This window comes from Chelonia mydas, chromosome 2 (genome assembly GCF_015237465.2).
Source record: "Chelonia mydas isolate rCheMyd1 chromosome 2, rCheMyd1.pri.v2, whole genome shotgun sequence".
Taxonomy (NCBI): Eukaryota; Metazoa; Chordata; order Testudines; family Cheloniidae; genus Chelonia; species Chelonia mydas.
This window is the reverse complement of record NC_057850.1, coordinates 229,824,212-229,846,399: the sequence shown is the minus strand read 5'-3', so window position 1 is coordinate 229,846,399 and position 22,188 is coordinate 229,824,212. Positions and strand designations below refer to the sequence as shown.

The 22,188-nt window shown below is 42.6% G+C and overlaps 1 protein-coding gene across 1 annotated transcript in view; it reads left to right on the top strand.

Annotated features, from left to right (window-relative positions):
• The window catches only part of ODAD2 (outer dynein arm docking complex subunit 2), a 191,105-nt gene that overhangs the window by 140,736 nt on the left and 28,181 nt on the right, over positions 1 to 22,188 (top strand). Inside the window, exons 18-19 of the mRNA XM_037890904.2 lie at positions 5,023 to 5,211; positions 5,934 to 6,155. Coding sequence (XP_037746832.1) covers positions 5,023 to 5,211; positions 5,934 to 6,155 — 411 coding nt within the window. The remainder of the gene's footprint in view (positions 1 to 5,022; positions 5,212 to 5,933; positions 6,156 to 22,188) is intronic.

Genomic DNA, 22,188 nt, shown 5'->3' with positions numbered 1-22,188 from the left:
GGAAAAAGAGCATTGTTGCCACCATGGGCTTTGTTTCTACTGTGGAGGATCCAGCCATACTCTTTCCAGCTGCCCATCCCAAACTCTAGCATGACTCAGTTCAGGAAACAACCACACCTTGGGTTGGTAGAAGGAGTTGGCCTAGGCAAGCCCCAAGACAATGTCCCCTTACTCCTCACCAAGGCATGCCCCAGGCATGGTGAACACTGGCTGCACCTTAAGGTCCAGGTCTGCCTTCATGTGTCAGGGGATCTAAACCAAATTCCGCCACAGTGGGCACTGGTAGACTCCTGGGCAGTGGACAACTAATCACTGATACTGATACGGCTCAAGCCCTAGGTATTTTGGTTCAATTAAAGACTGTCCATGACCTAGTGGAAACTACAGATGGCTCACTCCTGTCACTGGAGCCCGTGACACAGGAGATGGTGCCATTCAGGACCATCAGACGGTCTTTCAGTTCAGAATGATCTGCTCACCACTCTTCCCCATAACCTTTGGCATTTTATGGCTGGTGGCTCATGATCCAAACATCCTTTGGCATGAGCATCAGGTTAGCTTCTGCTCCAAGTTTTGCCAGCAAGTCTGTCTGTGCACACTGTCTGGTGAACCCCAGAACCAAGACATACACCCCTGGGCTCTGGCTGTGGATCAGTTTCTATCACCCCAGAATTGACTCCAGCAACTATAGTGACATCTTTGGAAAGAAGCATGCTGACACCCTACCCCCACATTGTGATTGTGACTGCTTGATCGACCTGCAACCGGGGGCCAAGGTGCCATTTGGCTCTATCTTTGAGATGTCGAAACCTGAGCTGGCTGCCCTGTGTTCCTACCTCCAGGAGAATCAGGTCAAGGGTTTCATATGGCCATCTTTCTCTCTTTCTGGGGCCCCAGTTCTGTTTGTTAAAAAGAAAGATGAAAGCCTGTGCCTATGTGTGGATTACCAGGCCCTCAGTCAAGTTACTATCAGGAATTGATGCCTCCTTCCATTCATCCCAAAGCTACTGGACCATGTATGATTGGCCCAGATATTCACAAAACTTGACCTGTGGGGAGCCTACAGTCTGCTTTGGATTTCAGCCAAGGATGAGTGGAAGATGGCTTTTCAAACCCAGTACAGCCATTACAAATACCTGGTAATGCCATTTGGCCTCACAAATGCCCCTGCAACATTCCAGCACTTCATAAATGAAGTCTTCCATGACATCCTAGACCAGTACATTGTAATCTAACGAGATGATATCCTCATCTGTTCCAATGATCCTGAACAGCACACCCAGCATGTCTGGTTGGTCCTGGAATGGCTCCGCGAACACGGCCTGTATGCAAAACTTGAAAAGTGCAGCTTCAACCAGTACTCCATGGAGTTCCTGGTTACAACCTGTCACCCAGCTGCCTCCAAATGGACTCCAGGAAGATGGAGGTGGTACAGACCTGGGTGCCTCTCCCCCAGAAAATCAGGAGCTGCAATGTTTCCTGCGGTTCACCAATTTTTATATATACTTCATCTCTGGGTTTTCAGGCCAAAGTGCCCCATTGATAGTGCTTCTCTGCAAAAACTCTTCCTTCATCTGGTCTCTGGAGGCCCAACAAGCATTAAACCACCTCAAGTTGACCTTTCCAAGCACCCCAATCCTGGTTCATCCTGACCAGGCATGACTTTTTGTCATCAAGAGCAATGCCTCTAATGTGGCAATTTGGGCCATACTCTGTCAAAGGTGTGGTCCCCAACAGCTCCTCTGCCCTTGCACCTACTATTCATGGAAGTTCACTCCAGTCTAACAGAATTACAGTATTCTAAATAAAGAGCTTCTAGCCATCAAAGCAGCATTTCAAGAGTGATGCCACTGTTTGGAGGGTGCTTGGTATCCAGTACAGGTATACACAGATCATAAAAATATAGAATAGCTCTGCCAAGCCAAAGCCCTGAACGAGAGGCAGCTTCACTGGGACCCATTCTTCACATGCTTCAATTTCACCATCACGTACCACCTGAAGGCCCAGAAGAAGACCACTGATGCCTTGTCCTGAAAAGGGGACTATCTCACCAGCCATGAGCCTCTCCCCTCCGCTCCATGGAGTTCCCGTGCATTCTTAAGCCCGGAACTTCCTGTGTGCCATAGTTGACTAAGACCTCCTGTCACTAATCCACTCAGATATAGAGAAGGATCCTTTCCCAAGGAACTCAAGACAGCGGGCCAGGAGCAACACCAGGGCTTACTCTATGTCAAGGGCCGCTTGCATGTTCTGCTGCCCCTCACTCACCAGTTAGAGGCACTTTGGTTTTGTCATGACTTACCATAGGCAGGACATCAGGGGTGCCTCAAGACTCTCCATTTGGCCTCCTGTGCCTTCTGGTGGCCATGAATGCGCATGACACTAGCCTGGAACAGGACTCCTCACTCCTCTGCTACTTCCTGCCTCAGGTTTGCCCCTGCTGTGACCGTTGGTCCTGAGTGCCTGTATTGGGATCCTGATAAATGGTGACTGCAAAGTTATCCCTGACTGTCATGGGAAAGAGTCCTACCTCTGAGAAAGAAATAAGGCTGCCAATCCTAGAAACCTTCAGAAGAGGATTGCAGACTACCTCCATGGAAGTTTCATTGAGATCTCTCAGAAAGATTCAGGGGATATCCCTGATACATAAACAAAGAGCTCCTCATGCCCCCACCCCCACCTAACTCTCAAGGGAATGAAAAGCAGATAACACTCTACTCTCTGTTGTATCGCTACCTCTTCTAGTATGAGTATATTAATAAAATGTGAGTAGTTGTGTCCTGCTAATTTGGGGGCACCATCAGTGTAATGGGAAATAAACATACCCACTTACTCAAGGTTCCTTCCCCTGCATTGGGCTCACACATGCTTGAATGCCAGGATGGACTGGAGTCTCAAACAGGTCCAGTCTCGTAGCATACCTGGACACTTCCCCCCCACCCATGTCCCCCATCCCCTCCTCTTCCTCCTCCACCTCAGGGCAAGGCATTTCAAAAATTCACAGGGTTTTAAAGTGGGGGGGGGGAAGGAAGGGGGGAACTTCCTGTCTCCATGATCCCTGAGCAATGGAACTCACAATAGTGACCAGCACTGTCAGTGTGAGGCATTGTGGGACAACTGCTGGAGGAATGTTAGTGCTGACATAGGTAACTCAATGTATACATTCATGCTGCGTCAACCTCAGTACATTGACTATTGCTCAATGCCACTCAGAGAGGTGGTGTTAGTATGTTGATATAATGGAGAGCTTACATCAGTGGGAGACATGAACAACTAGACTGATGCAAAGAAATTTATGTCAATCTAATTTTGTAGTATAGACTAGGCCTAAGAAATCCTCTCACTAGAGTAGGGGACATGACCATAGGCATAAGAACAGATCCTTATTCAGAGCTGCCTCTAAGAAAAAGAATCCCTCCCCATTTCAGTCTAAGTTGGATGAGTCCTCATGTGTGAATCCTAAGGAGTTAGGTCCACATGAACCTTCCATTCAAGAAAGCAGGATTCAGTGATACCGGTTCTGGTTCTGGCTGTATCCCACAGACTAAAGGATCAGTAATCAGTGGTCCCATTTGGGAGCTCCACACTGCACCCTCATTCGATAGTTCTGACATACTCCTTGTGGGATTCTCTGAATAGCAGACCATCGGATGCCCTGGATTCACCAGTCCCATCCTCAGTGGCTCACCAAATGCCAGGAAGGACTGAAACATTTACCTCACCAGAGGATATTTGCACACTGCTCTACACACAATCTCTTCTTTTATTGGACCAGGGCCTTTTTAGAGACATCCCTACACCCAAGGAAACCACTTTGAAAGGAAGAGGACCTTCCCTAGGCCATTTTGGAACCTGACAGATCTGTGTGGCATACCCTTCCCTCTTGTGTCCCTACCCCAAAGAGGGCTAAAAACCAATATTTTGTGCCACCTAAAGGGGCAGAGTTTTTATTTACTCATTCCAGTGCCCAAATCCTTAGTGGTGCAGGCAGCTACAGATAAGTCCAGGCCTAAGACTACCCCAACTGATAATGCCTTGACCTTTAAGGGAGGAAATATTTCACAATTTTAGAATAGTCAGTTAGCAGATACTCTCTTATCCTGGCATTGTTTCTGATCATAGATTGCTAGAAAAACTAAAAAATAGATTGTATGAAGTGATCACATGCTTTATAGTGAGCATTGTACCAAAGAAAATATGGATATATTTTCTTTCAAACATTTCAGCTCAATGAAGTACAACGCATCAACATGGTCTGTGAGATATAGCATTGGTCAGTGATTTTGTAGTTGTAAAGAATTTGTCTTTAAACAAGACTGTTAGATTTACATTATATGTGCTTTTAAGGGTCCATAAAGTACTATATGCTGCATGTCACATAACTGCCAGTTCCTTTTTGCCGGAGGCAAATTCCTAAGAAGAATTCCATATGCATTAATTTAATCACACTGCACCAAAACTGCTAGTTTTCTGTTTTACATATTAATATATAAATATTTGCATGGTAAACTGAATTGATTAATAAATAATTTTTTTCAGTTGTAGTTCTACAGAGTCCCACTGGTATATCATTTAGTTTGATTTTGATTTTGCGTTTTCATTCCAAGTCCTAGTTAGGACATCCCAGAAAATGTCCAGCTGCTTCATCAGGTGCTCCTAGTGCACCAGGATCATGTCTCACATTCACTATCATGGCTGGTATAATCTCTGTTGGAGAAGAACTCAATGTTCATTTACACTGTGTGAATGAATGGATAATAATGTCCCTTGTCTTGAGCTGTCACGTCTAATGTGAAATATGAAGGTATTTTAGACTGCCTGTAAAATAGTCTTGGCTTAATATGCCATCAAGGAGACCCTGTGGATTCTGAATTCACTGTAATTCTTAGGAAAAGCAACCCAATGACAGTTGCAGTGTTTTGAATATCTAGGTCATAATGTAAATTTTAATATATTTTTAAATATTTGTATCAAATGCAGATTGATCATTTAAAAATAACATTTCTTTTGGTTTTCACGTAGGATGCTGGAGAAATGGTTCGCTCCTTTGTTGGTGGCTTGGAACTGATTGTCAATTTGCTAAAATCCGAGAATAAAGAAGTTTTAGCAAGTATATGTGCTGCTATTACCAACATAGCCAAAGATGAAGAGAATTTAGCTGTTATAACAGATCATGGAGTCGTCCCTCTGTTGTCTAAACTAGCAAACACAGTAAGTGACATCTTTCTGTAATATCCAACCATCTATACAAATTTAATTAGCCATTCGATTCCAGTCCTTGTATCAAACCCAAAGTGAAAGAGCATGGCATGAGTGGTGAGTTCTACAGCAGTTGTGGAAAAGGGTTATAGACTCTTTTCCCACTTCAGAATGTAGACTGGCTATGAAGTCACTCTGTGACTAATACTACAGCTGCTTTGGAGCGTGAACCCCTTTTTAGTATTCCTTGCAAGTAGTACAAAGGGGATAAGGGTGCCTCTCTATGTAGCAGCTGTCCTCTGGGAGGAACAAGGAGGAAGGGAATGAGCAGTATATTTGAATGACACAGAGAAATCCTTTTCAGAATCTCAGTGATGGAGCCACATTCCAAGCTGTGGCTTTTCATACAGATTTTAACACTAATTTTGCCTAATTTCTAACCAACCTATACACACACCTGAATCTTTGAAAATATATAGCATCCATTAAGCCCAGAACAATATAAAGCTATCAGCTCCACTGCACTCATGCAAGATTCTTCATAAACTGAGATCATAGTACATTTCTCTTTCTTTCTTTCTTTCTTTCTTCCTTTCTTTCTTTCTTTCTTTCTTTCTTTCTTTCTTTCTTTCTTTCTTTCTTTTGAAATTGTGGATGCCCTTAAACTACTTGGAAATATGGTTCTCCTATTTATTTAAGAAAGATATTTAATGGCTTCTTTTTTCTTTGCCCAGAACAATGACAAATTAAGGCGTCATTTAGCAGAGGCCATTTCTCGCTGTTGTATGTGGGGAAGTAACAGAATTGCCTTTGGAGAAACCAAAGCTGTGGCCCCTTTAGTACGTTACTTGAAATCAAATGACACATCAGTTCATCGAGCTACTGCTCAGGCCTTGTACCAACTTTCAGAGGATCCCAATAACTGCATCACCATGCATGAAAATGGAGTAGTGAAGGTAAGGTGCAAGATTTTTGTAACTCTGCGTTCAAGTTGTTAAATAGCATTGGCATGATAAGAAGAGTTCCAGCACATGAGGGAATTTCTGAATATACTTGCCTACCTGAGATCAACTCAGGTTTATTTCAGAGAACTTTGGGTAAACAATGAGTTAGAGAGTATTTATATTCTAAAAAGAAGTCAGCTGGATAGCTGACAGAAATGGTAATATGACATGAGCCATTCACCTCTAGGTTATTCACTCAACTCAAGTGCAAGCTGGTTGTGATACAGAGTCATTATTGTCTTACTATTTCAACTAGTCTTTGCAAAATGAGTTAGATCATCTTAGTGGATGGTTGAATACTGTGCCACAGTAGCCACCTAGTAGTGAAAGAATCTGAGAGCAGCTGAATCCACTTATGTAATGGATCTTGTTGGGCCAAATTAAGGTAGTGCAGTACAAGCCTAGGAACTCTTTGGGCTCTGCGTTCACTTATAAAAGCCTTATGACATGACAGCACGTTACCCAAAGGTTTTTATCTGTTAGGGGTATGTCTTCTTATTAGAAGCTTTTTCTAGCAAAGGTTTTGATTCCAGAGATTAAAGCCAGAGGAACTGGACAGAACAGGATTATGGTGTTTGAGATGTGGGGAGGGGGTATGGGAATTCTGTTAAGCCAATTATGATAAATTTTCTTAAGGGCTTTACTATTTAGAATTCCTCTTTTTACTTTAGCATCCATAATAAATGTGCTGGAAGTAAAAGGGATGCTTTATGGTGCAATATTATTGTGAGTTTTAAAGTCATATCTTGTATTTGTGTTAATGATAATGCTTTCATTGCATGAATTGGTTAAGAGGTCAAGATTTGAACTGAGGTGACCAGATGTCCCTTTTTAAAGAGACAGTCCTGTATTTAAGCCCTCCTGCAGGTGTCCCGATTTTTTCTTAAAAAGGGGCAAATTATCCCATATTTTCTGTCTCCCCCCTCCCCCACTCAGTACTGGCAAGACCTCGTGCTGGCCAGATTCCTGCTGACCAGCCGTCTGCCCACTAGCGGTGAGTGGGAGGATCCGGTGGCCGATGATGAGGGTGGGTGGCGAGACAAAACTGTAGCATGCGGGCCGGCCACTCTCCCTGCTGGTCTGTCAGTGCAGCCCCCGCTACATGCAAACTCTCGGCCAGCAGGGCTCCGCCCCCCATCCCATTTCCGCCAGCACTGGCTGTGTGCTGCGAGCTGTGGTGTCTGGTGAGTGTGGGCAGGCACCAGGCGGAAGCTGGTTATGTGTCGCCTCTGGTGCACACCCGTCAGCCCTTTACGTGCTCCCCCTCTCACTGTCCTCTCCCTGCTTTGCCCCTTCACTGCCCCCGAGCCCTGCTGCTTCTTCATATTCCCCCCAGTGGGGTGCATCCCACTCCCAGCACTGTGCGGAGAACCAGCCCCTGGTCAGAGTGCTCAGCTCACCAACAGCCTGACCAGTAGGCTCCTTCCTTCCCCCACAGCCTATGGCTGGGCCGGTGCCCTGGGAAAGGCCAAGACTCTCTGGCCTGGGGCACTGGCCAGGAGGAGCCAAGCCCTGCGTGTGCCAAAGCCCCGCACAGCACTGGCACGGGGAAGCCTCTCCATCCCTCAGCTAAGCTCTGGAATGGTGGGGGAGGAAGTGATTTCCAGCCTGATCAAACCCTGACCCAGCAGGCTCCACAGCAGTCCCCTGGGCCAAGGCTTAGAACCCTCTTCACCACCACCACCCTTTGTTCTTCCCCCAGGGAGTGTGGGGCTGCTCCGTCCACTAGGCACTCTCCCCTGCTGGGTTATATCAGGGGCCAGCAGTAGCATGGAGGTGTTAGCTGCCTTTCGAGACTGTGCAGGCAGGAAGGGACAAGTTGCTTCCAGCCACGGGGCGGGGGGGGGGGAGGAGAGGGAGGGGTAAGAGATGAGCTCTGCAAAGACACGGGCCAGGTCATCCCTTCCCCGGCCCCTTCTTCTCCTGCGGCTGGAAGCAGCTCCCATCCCTTCCCTCCCACACAGTGCCGAAAGGCTGCTGCTGGCCACCCTCTGGTGTGAACCCTGGCAGAAATCTGGGGAAGGGGGCATGTGACCCTGCATGCTCCCCCTCTTGACTTGTTGCCTCAGGAAGACACAGCACCAGGAATCAGGAGAGGCGGGTCCATCTCAGGGACCCAGTCAGCCATGGAGGGCAGAGAGCACCAGGCAGGGAAGGTCCGGTCAGTCGGTCACACACCTCCATTTGAGAGAGGTATATGGGAGTGTGTGTGTGTTACCTCTCCTCGTGTGAACCCTAAAGCAGTAAAGATAAGAAGGTAAATAAAAAGAATCCAACTACGCAGTATTTCTTTTTAACACGGGCTCTGTCAAGTTGATATTAATTTGAACGTTTGTACTGCATAGTTCTGATGGATTGCCGTTGAACTCACTTGAACACGAGTAATTTTACCAGGTGTCTTGTATTCAGTATAGGGAAATATGGTCAACCTAGAAGTGACTCAAGTTTGAACTATTCTCTTGCCCCAAGTATGTAGTCCCTGTAGGTCATAAATGAGGTATATTGGTAACGTGGTGTGGGGAAGCTTTATACTACCATCACAGCCCATCTTGCAACTGTGCTGTATGGATAGAGAGAATTCAGGGTTGTCTCTTCATTTCTGATGCCTTCTGTTGCTGCTTATCCACCCTTTCTAGTCTGGACCCCTGACCAGATTCCCAGCATCCTTTTCCTGTTTATTGCCCAACTGCAGTTTGTTGTTCTCACTCATTGTATCATGTCTAAAATTTGATTGCAAGTTTCTTAGTTAGAAGAAGGACCCTGCATTCCTTTTAATCTGTAAAGCTTGTAGCACACTTCAAGCTGTATAGGGTGATGATAAAGCACTTTTATTTTATTAAGATTTCACCTGGATCTAGGTTCATTTTTAACTTTCAGTTCTAGCTATAGGAGCTTCTGGCTTGGCTGGTAAATTTGCCCAACATTTCCCATTATAAGATCCTATTTTCAGTTGCCTATAACTTTGCCAAACTTTAACCATTTGGGCTGAAATTTTCCATGCCAGATGCCCACATTCCCCATCCTTCTGGGGATGGGGAATTTGGGCAAGAGGTCAGGTAGCTGGAGTCTGGGAGCGGGGAGAGAGAGAAATTGAGCAATGTGTGAGGGAACTGGGATGGGCTGGACAAGGAGAATGGGGCAAGGTGCTAGGGAGTTGCAGTGAGGAGGGACTGGGAATAGCTGTTCAAAGAAACAGGGAATGATAGGGGGAGACTGGTAGTGGGGTTGGCGGGGGGACTGGGATAGGGAGTCTGGAAGGGTGAGACTTCAGACCTTAAACTACAATGTAAAATTAAACATTTAAGCAGCATTGTAGTTTAAGGTCTGAAGTCTGGCATTATTGTTAGGCATTCTTACCTTATGCATGGCTGGAACCTTTGAGCTAACAATGGTCATGACAGTTTGAATAGTTTTAAAACCATCCCAAACCACTGTCCCAAATTTCAAAAAAATAGTATACAAAAACAAGTATTCTTGAGGGGGAGAGGTGATCCAATTGTTCTAAGTGAAATCCTGCGGAACAATTCCAATTAATATTTTAAAATTCAAAGAAGCAAGTTTTTAATATAATTTTGTCTAGCATCAAATATGTGTGTGACTGCCTTCAATGCGCTCCATGGTTAGTTTTAAAAGCTACAAATTAACTAGTTAAGCTAAATTCCTTAATTTTATTAAACACCTGCATAAAATACAACATTTAAATTCTCCATGTGTTAATTTCCATTTACATTCAAGTGAGTAATCATAGCAGTGTTTAATTGCAGACATATATTCTGAAGAATATGAAATAATTACATATGTCTAAACATACCAAAAAACTTCTTCACAAGTAATCATTTCTGGGCTTTAATTATCCAATTATTTTTAAAACAGTATTTTGAAAGTTTATAACTTATGAACTGAGGTATTATTAAAGGCTTCTTCCTTGAAGTCCTGAGCTCTGACAAAGCCTTAATGTGAGTCCAGTTAATATAAAGAGAATCCATGGTGTCAATTGTTTTAATGCATGGCTCAAGGAAGGATGTTGAGAAATGGAGCGAAACCTATGGCGTATCTAAATAAACTGTTAATGTTTGGCAAGCTGGGTTGCAAATTGACTTTGTACTGGCCTGCTGCATACTAATTATCTGTGTGGACTCTGCTGCCACACACTAGAAGTTTCCTAATGCAGCAAAAGGATCCACACAGACACTATGTGGCAGACTACTGCAAGGTACATTTACACCCCTGCTTGCTGTGCAGTAACTACTCATCTAGATAGTGTGAAACTTCTGTTCAACTCCCTGTAGGCAATAAACTTGTATCTGAATTAGGGTGAGGCATGCCAACATACACTAAAATATTTCTTTCCCATCAAATTGAAAATTACCACTGTTTCCTGAGAAGCATATTGCATTGCCTTACCTCAGTGCTTTTTAAAAGACCCTCCTCCCCTCCGCCCCCAAAATATCACCCATCCTCTAAAATTCCCAATCCAAAGTAATTTTTGTTATTAACTATGGGTGAAAACTTGAGACCTGCTCCCCTTCATGATGCATAAAAGAGCCAGAGTGGTGCAAAAGGGCAAACAGCAGTGGCAAATGGAGTTTCAGAGAGAGTAGCTGCACATCCTGTTCTTGGAGGTAAAGGGACTTGGTGAGGGTTTCAGAGTAGCAACCGTGTTAGTCTGTATTCGCAAAAAGAAAAGGAGTACTTGTGGCACCTTAGAGACTAACAATTTTATTTGAGCATAAGCTTTCATGAGCTACAGCTCACTTCATCGGATGCATTCAGTGGAAAATACCGTGGGGAGATTTATATACATAGAGAACATGAAACAATGGGTGTTACCATACACACTATAACGAGAGTGATCGCTTAAGGTGAGCTATTACCAGCAGGAGAGCGGGGGGAGGGGTGGGGGGGAACCTTTTGTAGTGATAATCAAGGTGGGCCATTTCCAGCACTTGACAAGAACGTCTGAGGAACAGTGGGGGGTGGAGGGGGAGAAATAAACATGGGGAAATAGTTTTACTTTGTGTAATGACCCATCCGTTCCCAGTCTCTATTCAAGCCTAAGTTAATTGTATCCAGTTTGCAAATTAATTCCAATTCAGCAGTCTCTCATTGGAGTCTGTTTTTGAAGTTTTTTTGTTGAAGAATTGCAACTTTTAGATCTGTAATCGAGTGACCAAAGAGATTGAAGTGTTCTCCAACTGGTTTTTGAATGTTATAATTCTTGATGTCTGATTTGTGTCCATTTATTCTGTTACGTAGAGACTGTCCAGTTTGACCAATGTACATGGCAGAGGGGCATTGCTGGCACATGATGGCATATATCACATTGGTAGATGTGCAGGTGAATGAGCCTCTGATAGTGTGGCTGATGTGATTAGGCCCTATGATGGTGTCCCCTGAATAGATATGTGGACACAGTTGGCAATGGGCTTTGTTGCAAGGATAGGTTCCTGGGTTAGTGGTTCTGTTGTGTGGTTGCTGGTGAGTATTTGCTTCAGGTTGGGGGGCTGTCTGTAAGCAAGGACTGTCCTGTCTCCCAAGATCTGTGAGAGTGATGGGTCATCCTTCAGGATAGGTTGTAGATCCTTGATGCGCTGGAGAGGTATTAGTTGGGGGCTGAAGGTGATGGCTAGTGGCGTTCTGTTATTTTCTTTGTTGGGCCTGTCCTGTAGTAGGTGACTTCTGGGTACTCTTCTGGCTCTATCAATCTGTTTCCTCACTTCAGCAGGTAGGTATTATAGTTGTAAGAATGCTTGATAGAGATCTTGTAGGTGTTTGTCTTGTTTGGTCTATCTGTCTGTTCATTTATTTTCTGGGAAAGTCATGTGTCTTGACTGTGGGCCCCTGAACAGTTTGGGTGAATCAGGTCTGTTTGTGTCTTAGTGAGGGGAGGGCTATGTGGCTGGGACCCTTGGGTCCTTGATCAGCTCCAGTGTTTGATCAGTCCCAGAGGGTAATTCCTTCATGTTAATGAGGGAGTGGAGCTGAACAGCAAGGCCTGGTATATAAGTCATTTGCCTGGCTAACTCCTGAGTAGGAGAACAGGAGCAATCAGTGGAATTTCAGAGGGAGTTTATAGAGGGAATGTGTAAGGTTTTCATTCTGTGTACATTTCTACACTCAGTACCATGATGGCCAGTGATGGAACAGTGGTTGTGACCTGCAATGGCTTTGCCATGTGTTTTTTCCTTCCTCAAGCCAGAAATCAAACCAGAGAGGAGGCTTGGTAGTTTATAATCACCAGAGGCAGGAGAACCGGGTGGCATTCTACATGGCTGGAGGCAGATGTGGATGGGTAGGCTGTGACCACCAGAGAGAAGAGGACCAGAAAGAATTCCACACAGCTAGAAGAATCCTATCATTATCATGTTCTTGGCATGGAAACTGAAGAAAATATCTCTGAAGATCCAGCTGGTCAAATGGAATGGAGAGGTGTACAGGACATAACTGTGGATGGATTCTCAGTCCAACCTACAAGACAATCAAGCATGCCCAGAAAAGAGGAAAACAGATGATCCTTGTTGGGGATTCTGTACTAAGAAGAATGGAAAGAACATTCTGCAAAGGACAGGTGGACAACAGGATGGTTGGTGTACACTCTTCCTGGAGCCAAGAAACGAGATGTAACTCTAAGATTGGATCGGTTTCTGAAGTTGGCAAATAATAATCCACTGATGATAGTGCATATCAACACTAATGACATGGCTTCACATGACATTTTACAGATTACAGATGACTTCAAGGAACTTAGAAGGGTGCTGAAGGAAAAGAATGTCCAAGTGATCACCTCTGAGATACTTCCTGCCTCGTTCCTGAAGAAAGACAGAAGGCAGAAGCTTCTGGAAGTGAACACTGACTAAGTAAGTAATGTAAGGGCTTTGGTGTTGTGGAACATTTGTATACCTTCTATGGGTAGAAGGGCTGTGTAGTGTGGATGGCCTCCATCTCAGTAGAAAGGGAACCAATCGTCTAGGGCACAGGCTGGCTAGACTAGTCAAGAGAGTATTTAACTAACAACAAAAAGGGAGGGTGAAATGAGGGAACAAATGAGCATGATTTAGCACGAAATCAAGATGTTGAGAACAAAATTAATGAAGACACCATAGGACATGAAGAGAAGAAATTCGTATAATTGGCTATATACCAATGCTTGGAACCTGGATAATAAACAAGAGGAATTGGAATAGTTCATTTATGAGCATAAATTCAACCGAGCCGATAGTATTGAAACCTGGTGGGAAGATTTGCATGATTGAAATGCGAAAATCAGTGATTATAACTAAGGCTGCGAGTCTGTCACAGAAGTCATGGATGCTGTGACTTTCTGGGACCTCCATGACTTCTGCAGCTGCAATGGAGTGGCCCCAGGGCCAGCCTCACTGGCCGCTGCTGGGGTGGCCCTGGGTCAGCCACTGCTGCAGTGGCCCCGGGGCCAGCCACACCAGCCACTGTTGGGGTGGCCTGGAGCAGCTGGCCCCAGGGGCCGCAAGAACAGCAGTGGTCCAGGGGGTGGCCCCAGATCAGCAGTCCCTGAGCAGCTGCAATCCTGAGGGCTGTCCCAGAAGCTGTTGGAGCAGAGGTCCCTGGGAGCCTTGGAGCAGCAGACTGCTGGGGGCAGTTAGCCCCCACCGCTGGAGCAGGGGCCAGCTGTTGGCCCCCTGGAACCCCCAGAGCAGCAGTGCCCCGGGGCCACCCAGAGCAGCAGCACCCTGGGACTCCAGGAGCAGCTAAGATTTAGTCAGGAGTATTTTTAGTAAAAGTCATGGATAGGTCACAGGCTGTGAATTTTTGTTTATTGCCCGTGACCTGTCCATGACTTTTACTAAAAAAACCCATGACTAAATCTTAGCCTTAATTATAACATATTTAGGAAGGATTGAGTGGGCAAAAAGAATGGGAGAGTAACATTCTCTGTCAACAAGTCACCTGTTTCCAAGTCACTGACAATTAAGAACATGATCTTGAATGTTTATGGATCAGTGTTCTAACGGTTAAAGCACAAGATGGTATTCTAGTTGGTGTCTGCTACAGATCGCTAAATCACATGAGAACAGGATGACTGATTCCTTCAGCACCTATCTAACTATAATGTGAGGGAAAAAACCTCCATTATCATGGGGGACTTCAATCTGAGTGATATATGCTGAAGGTTTCATGCTGCCAGTACTAAAATGTCCTCAGAATTTCTAAAAATAGATGATAATTTCCTAACTCAAAAAGTATTGTATACAACATGGGGGAATTCTGTATTAAACCTCATCTTGACTGATAAAAAGGAATTGATTCCAGAAGTAAAAATTTGTGGTTGCTTAGGTGCAAGTGATCATGGTTTAATTACATTTATGTCCAAACAGAATAAAGTTCAAACCAATAATATATACTTGGTCCCTTTAAAAGAGCCACTTTCATAAAGATGAAAACTGTTATGGGCCAAATCAGCTGGGGAAAAAATGCAACAGAAAAATATAAATGATAATTGTGAACTGTTTAAGAACATTTTACTAGATAACCAAAAGCCACAATCCCAAAATTCAGAAAGAAGGCTACACTGGTGAAAAAACCAATCTGGCTTAGAGGGGGAAATAAAGGAGCTATCAAAAATTATATATATACAGGGGGCCCCCGGTATACATCTTCCCCATATCCGTTGTTTCGGATATCCGTCACTCATCAATAGGGGAAGATGTTCCAATTTACATTGGTCCTGATCCGCATATCCGTCATTTGCATGGATCGGGCCGGACGTGATTTGCAACACATTCCCATATTGTACAGTACAGTACTGTACTTGCCTCCACCAGCCATGTTCAAGGCTTATTACCTATGAAGGATGTTCTCCATGCTGATTAAGGAGATGGCAGGTGAAGGAAAGCCTAGTGTAAAGGAGTTTTGGAAGTTCTACAACATCTTGAACGGCGTGGAAAACATTGACGCATTGGGGGAAGAGGTCACTTCGCAATGTATGAATGGCATTTGACGTCATGCATGGCCAGATGCTGTCCACAGCTTAGTCGGATTTGATGCCGTTCCTCCTCTTGAGCAAGAAATTGTTGAGTTGGCTAAGAATATCGCTTCGAGGAGGTGGAGGAGGAGGATGTACAGGAGTTGTTGTAGTCTCATGCTGAGCAACTGACAAATGAGGAACTGATTGAGCTGGACTAACAACGGATATCCAAAGAAAGCAAAGACTACGATGACGTAGGGCAGGAAGCCAGGAGTCTGATGACAAAGAATCTCTCCCGTTTCTTTGGATTGTTGGATGAGATGACGGAAATCATACAGATCATTGATCCTTTTCGTGAACCGTCTGCCAAAGTCTTCAGGGCTCTCAATGATGCAGTGGCTTGCTACAGGGAGATCTATCGTTCAAAGATTAGTGCAGGAGAGCAGAGGTTGATAAAATCCTTTTTTAAGACTTCTGCAACCAAAAAGCCAGCCACAGGAAAGCCAGCCCAAGAAAACCCAGCCACCACCCCTACCTAAGTTTAGCGTAATTGACACTGTTTTATACTGTATTACTGTACTGTATTTACTGTATTAAAATGTTCTTTGAGTTTGAATGGTGTTAGTAGGGTTCTACATTATTTTAGTCAATGTTTTATGTATAAATGTATACTGTATAACCTGTCATTGTAAAAAGGTACACTATTTAGGCAAAAAGAGCATTGTCATAGGCAAGTGTGGTGAAGTTGTGAATGCATCCCCCCACCCCCCATTCCATTATTTCTTTTGGGGGAAAATTCCCTGGTATACGTTGTTTTGGTATCCATCGTCCTTTTCACGAACGCAACCCCAATGTATACAGGGGACCCCCTGTATTTGGGAAAACAAAGGGAAAAAGGGAAGTTGCTAACTGTGAATATAAATCAGAAGCCAGGAATTGTAGAATATTGATAAGAGACGCTAGAGGTCATAAGGAGAAATCTATGGCCAGCAGAGTTTTAAAAACAACAAGAAGGAGTTTTTAAATTATATTAGGAATAAAAAGAATCCCAATAATAATATTGGTCCACTACTAGATGGAAATGGTAGAATTCTCAATAACAATGCAGAAAAGCAGACATATTCAATAAATATTTCTGTTCTCTATTTGAGAAAATGCTGGATGATATATTCAAATTAGGGCTGTCAAGCGATTACAAAAATTGTGATTAATCACGTGATTAAAAAATTAATCATGATTAATTGTGCGATAAATCACACTGTTAAACAATAATAGAACACCATTTATATAAATATTTGTGGATGTTTTCCACATTTTCAAATATATTGATGTCAATTACAACACGGAATACGAAGTGTACAGTGCTCGCTTTATATTTATTTTTTATTATAAATATTTGCACTGTAAAAATAAAAGAAATAGTATTTTAATTCACCTAATACAAGTACTGTAGTGCAATCTCTTTATCATGAAAGTTGAACTTACAAATGTAGAGTTATGTACAAAAAATAACTGCATTCAAAAATAAAACAACGTAAAACTTTAGAGCCTACAAGTCCACTCAGTCCTACTTCTTGTTGAGCCAATCACTCAGACAAACAAGTTTGTTTACATTTGTAGGAGTTAATGCTGCCCACTTCTTGTTTACAGTGTCACCTAAAAGTGAGAACAGGCGTTCGCATGGCACTGTTGTAGCTGGCGTGGCATGATATTTACTTGCCAGATGCGCTAGATTCATATGTCCCTTCATGCTTCAGCCACCATTATAGAGGACATGCGTCCATGCTGATGATGGGTTCTGCTCGATAACGATCCAAAGCGGTGCAGACCAACGCATGTTCATTTTCATTATCTGAATCAGATGTCACCAGCAAAAGGTTGATTTTATTTTTTGGTGGTTCAGGTTCTACAGTTTCGCATCGGAGTGTTGCTCTCTTAAGACTTCTGATAGCGTGCTCCACACCCCGTCCTTCTCAGATTTTGGAAGACACTTCAGTTTCTTAAATCTTGGGTCAGGTGCTATAGCTATCTTTAGAAATCTCACATTGGTACCTTCTTTGCATTTTGTCAAATCTGCAGTGAAAGTGTTCTTAAAATGAACAACATGCTGGGTCATCATCCAAGACTGCTATAACATGAAATATATGGCAGCATGTGGGTAAAACACAGAGTAGGAGACATACAATTCTCCCCCAAAGAGTTCAGTCACAAATTTAATGAAGGCATTATTTTTTTAATGAGTGTCATCAGCATAGAAGCATGTTCTCTGGAATGGTGGCCAAAGCATGAAGGGGCATATGAATGTTTAGCATATCTGGCATGTAAATAGCTTGCAATGCCAGCTACAAAAATGCCATGTGAACGTCTGTTTTCACTTGCAGGTGACATTCTAAATAAGAAGCAGGCAGCATTAAGAACATAAGAATGGCCATAGTGGGTCAGACCAAAGATCCATCTAACCCAGTATCCTGTCTTTTGACAGTGGCCAATGCCAGGTGCCGCAGAGGGAATGAACAGGTAATCATCAAGTGATCATTCCCTGTCGCTAATTCCCAGCTTCTGGCAAACAGAGGCTAGGGACTCTATCCCTGTCCATCCTGGCTAATAGCCATTGATGGACCTATCTTCCATGAATTTGTTTTGTTCTTTTTTGAACTGTGTTATAATCTTGGCCTTCACAACATCCTCTGGCAAAGAGTTCCATGGGTTGACTGTGCGTTGTTTGAAAAAATACTTCCTTTTGTTTGTTTTAAACCTGCTGCCTATTAATTTCATTTGGTGACCCCTAGTTCTTGTGTTATCAGAAGGAGTAAATAACACTTCTTTATTTGCTTTCTCCTCACCTGTCATGATTTTTTTGACCTCTATCTTATCATTATCTCCAGTAAATGTAAACAAACTTGTTTCTCTTAGCAATTGGCTGTACAAGAAGTAAGACTGAGTGGACTTGCAGGCTCTAAAGTTTTACATTGTTTTGTTTTTGAGTACAGTTATGTAACAAAAAAAACTCTACATTTGCGAGTTGCCCTTTCACAATAAAGAGATTGCACTACAGTACTTGTATAAGGTGAATTGAAAAATACTATTTCTTTTAATAATTTTTACAGTGTAAATATCTGTAATAAAAATAATATAAAGTGAGCACTGTACACTTTGTATTCGGTGTTGTAATTGAAATCCATATATTTGAAAATGTAGAAAAACATCCAAAATATGTAATAAATTTCAATTGGTATTATATTGTTTAACAGTGCGATTAAAACAGCAATTAATCATGATTAATTTTTTTAATCACAATTAATTTTTTTGAGTTAATCACGTCTGTTAATTGCAATTAATCAACAGCCCTAATTCAAATCATATAATGAAATACTTTCCCATCCAACATTAACTTAGGAACATGTTAAACAGCAGCTACTAAAGTTAGGCATTTTTAATTCAGCAGATCAAGATAACTTGCTTCCAGTAGTTATAAAAGAGCTGACTAAGGAGCTCTCTGGAGCTTTATTGTTGATTTTTCAATAAGACTTGGAACTGTGGGATGTTCCAGAGGATGAAAAGAAAGCTAATGTTATGCTAATTTTTAAAAAGAGTAAATGGGATGAGCTGGGTAATTAAAGGACTGTAAGCCTGATATCGATCCCAGGCAAAACAATAATAAGTTATAAGTTATAAGTATAATAATAAGTTATAAGTCCCCCATCCTGAAAGTATGGCCTTCATTCTTTGTTCCTATATGTGTAACTGTACATTTGGTCATATTTAAACATACATTGTTTTCTTTTAGAGTAGCAGCCGTGTTAGTCTGTATCCGCAAAAAGAAAAGGAGTACTTGTGGCACCTTAGAGACTAACAAATTTATTTGAGCATAAGCTTTCGTGAGCTACAGCTCACTTCATTGGATGCATTCAGTGGAAAATACAGTGGGGAGATTTATATACATAGAGAACATGAAAAAATGGGTGTTACCTTACACGCTGTAACGAGAGTGATCAGGTAAGGTGAGCTATTACCAGCAGGAGAGCGGGGTGGGGGGGAACCTTTTGTAGTGATGATCAAGGTGGGCCATTTCCAGCACTTGACAAGCATGTCTGAGGAACAGTAGTGGGGGGAAATAAACAAGGGGAAATAGTTTTACTTTGTGTAATGACACATCCACTCCCAGTCTTTAGTCAAGCCTAAGTTAATTGTATCCAGTTTGCAAATTAATTCCAATTCAGCAGTCTCTCACTGGAGTCTGTTTCTGAAGGTTTTTTGTTGAAGAATTGCCACTTTTAGGTCTGTAATCGAGTGACCAAAGAGATTGAAGTGTTCTCCAACTGGTTTTTGAATGTTATAATTCTTGACGTTATATTTGTGTCCATTTATTCTTTTACGTAGCAATACAAATAATTTTATATCAGTGATCTGTCTTCTTCATTGTTTACCACACCCCCAATCTTTGTGTCACCTGTAAACTTTATCAGTAATAATTTTATGTTTTTTCCAGTTTACTGATAAAAATCTTAAATAGCAGAGGGCCAAGAACCAATCTCTGCAAGACCCCAGTAGAAACAAACCTGTTCTATGATGGTTTCCCATTTGCAATTACATTTTGAGACCTATCAGTGAGCCAGATTTAATGCATTTAATGTGTGCCATGTTGACTTTGTATTGTTCTAGTTTCTTAACTAAAATACCATGCAGTACCAAATCAAATGCCTTACAGAAGTCTAAGTATATTACATCAATGCTATTATCTTTATCAACCAAATTTGTAATCTCATCAAAAATAAGACATCAAGTTAGAGAAGATCTGTTTTCCACAAATCTCCATGTTGATTGGCATTAATTATATCACCCTCTTTTAATATTTTATTAATTGAGTCCCATATGCAGGCCATACTTACATGGTGGGGGATGCTGCCTTGAGAAGCAGTGATTGAAAAATATGTGAGGGTTGTGGTAGATAATCAACTGAACATGACTCCTAGTGTGATACTGTGGCCAAAAAGGCTATTGTGATCCTTGGATATATAAAATGAGGAATATTGAGTAAGTGTAGACAGATTATATTACCTCTGTATTTGGCCTGGTACGACTGCTGCTGAAATATTGTATCCAGTTCTGGTGTTCACAATCCAGGAAGGATATTGAAAGATTGAAGAAGGTTCAGAGAAGAGTCACAAGAATAATTAAAGGCTCGGACAACCTGCCTTTTAATGAAAGACTCAAGGAGCTCAATCTTTGTATTTTAAGAGAAGGTTAGGGTGATTTGATCACAGTTTAGAAGTACCTACATGGGGAACAGACACTGGATAACAGATGTCTCTTCAATCTAGCAGATAAAGGTGTAACAGGATCTGGTGGCTGGAAGTTGAAGCCAGATAAATATAGATTAGAAATAAGGCACACATTTTAAGCAGTGAGAGTAATTAAGTACTGAAACAATTTACCCAGGGTTATGGTGAATTCTTTATCGCTGGAAATGTTTAAATCAAGACTGGATGTTTTCTAAAAAATCTGCTCTGGTTTGAATGGAAATTAACGCAGGGAAGTCCTATGGCTTGTGTCATGCAGGAGGTCGGATTAGATGATCACAATGGTCCCTTCTGGCCTTTGAATCTATGAAAAACCCTTTATTCTGTTAAGGGAGGATTTCCCGAATACAGACACTGTGGGGACAGCCATCAGACTGCCTCCTGAGGACTTCCTTATAAATTCTGCTCTAGGGGACTTGCAGGGTGATGGCTGTGTCAGTGGCTGGGCCTCAGCAAGCAGTGCTGCATAGATTTCAAGTAGAACTATGACGCATAAGGTAGACCTGGATGGTATATGTAGCTTAGATGGCTCCAGGGCCATCTAAATTATGCTAGGTGTTTCTCCACCCTCCAAAACAGCCCAGGATCAGGAGGGTGCAAAGCTGACTTAAAGGCACTTTAGCTTCCCTGTTCCCTCCCCCTTGGCTGTCAGTTCTGTGTTAGTGCTCTTAGAGGTTCAGCACAGAATCTCACTGTGATGTTGCACTCCATATTTTTATAAAAATATGTTTATAAGTGTGGATATGATGTAACAGGAATATGCTTTATGCAAAAGGTGTCTTGTAAGGTATCATTACAAAGCTTATAATCTACTGAGTGTGGTCATCCTATTTGTATGAATGTATCATTTTTGTATCTGAAACTAGGAATATGAAATATAACTCTGAGGTCCTACTGTAATTATGCAAAGCGTGGGCCATTAATGGTGCTTTGGAATCTTGATGGCTCCCATTAAACAGGACAATTGGTTGTAAATAGCTCTGTTTACTTGTAAAACTTGCTGTATACGTGTGTGCCAGTGAGTGGGTAATGAAGTCTCACAGGACATGTGATCATGTCATCTGAACTGGAATCCATCTTTAACCTGGTGCTTTTCCATTTAGAAGGAGGGGCGGGAACCCAGAGAGAGACAAAGGATTCCCGCCTTGTGCCACAGCTATTAAAGGGGGTGGAACAGAACAAAGGGGGTCCCAGTCATGTGGAATCCCCTGCTTTTCACCTAAGATGCCTGCTGGAACTAACAAGGTCTGTACCCGGGGAAAGGCTTGGGCCCAGACTAGGAAGGAGTCTAGTCTGTGAAAAAAGCTTATTGGAACATCTCTAAGGGTGAGGTTTACCTGTATTCAGTTTCTTAATGTATTAGGCTTAGACTTGCATGTTTTGTTTTATTTTGCTTGGTAACTTACTTTGTTCTGTCTGTTGTTACTTGAAACCACTTAAATCCTACTTTTTATACTTAATAAACTCACTTTTGTTTATTAATTAACCCAGAGTAAGTGATTAATACCTGGGGGAGCAAACAGCTGTGCATATCTCTCTATCAGTGTTACAGAGGGCGGACACTTTATGAGTTTACCCTGTATACGCTTTATACAGAGTAAAACAGATTTATTTGGGGTTTGGATCCCATTGGGAGCTGGGTGTCTGGGTGCTGGAAACAGGAGCACTTCTTAAGCTGTTTTCAGTTAAGTCTGCAGCTTTGGAGGTATGGTTCAGGCCCTGGGTCTGTGTTGCAGCAAGCTTG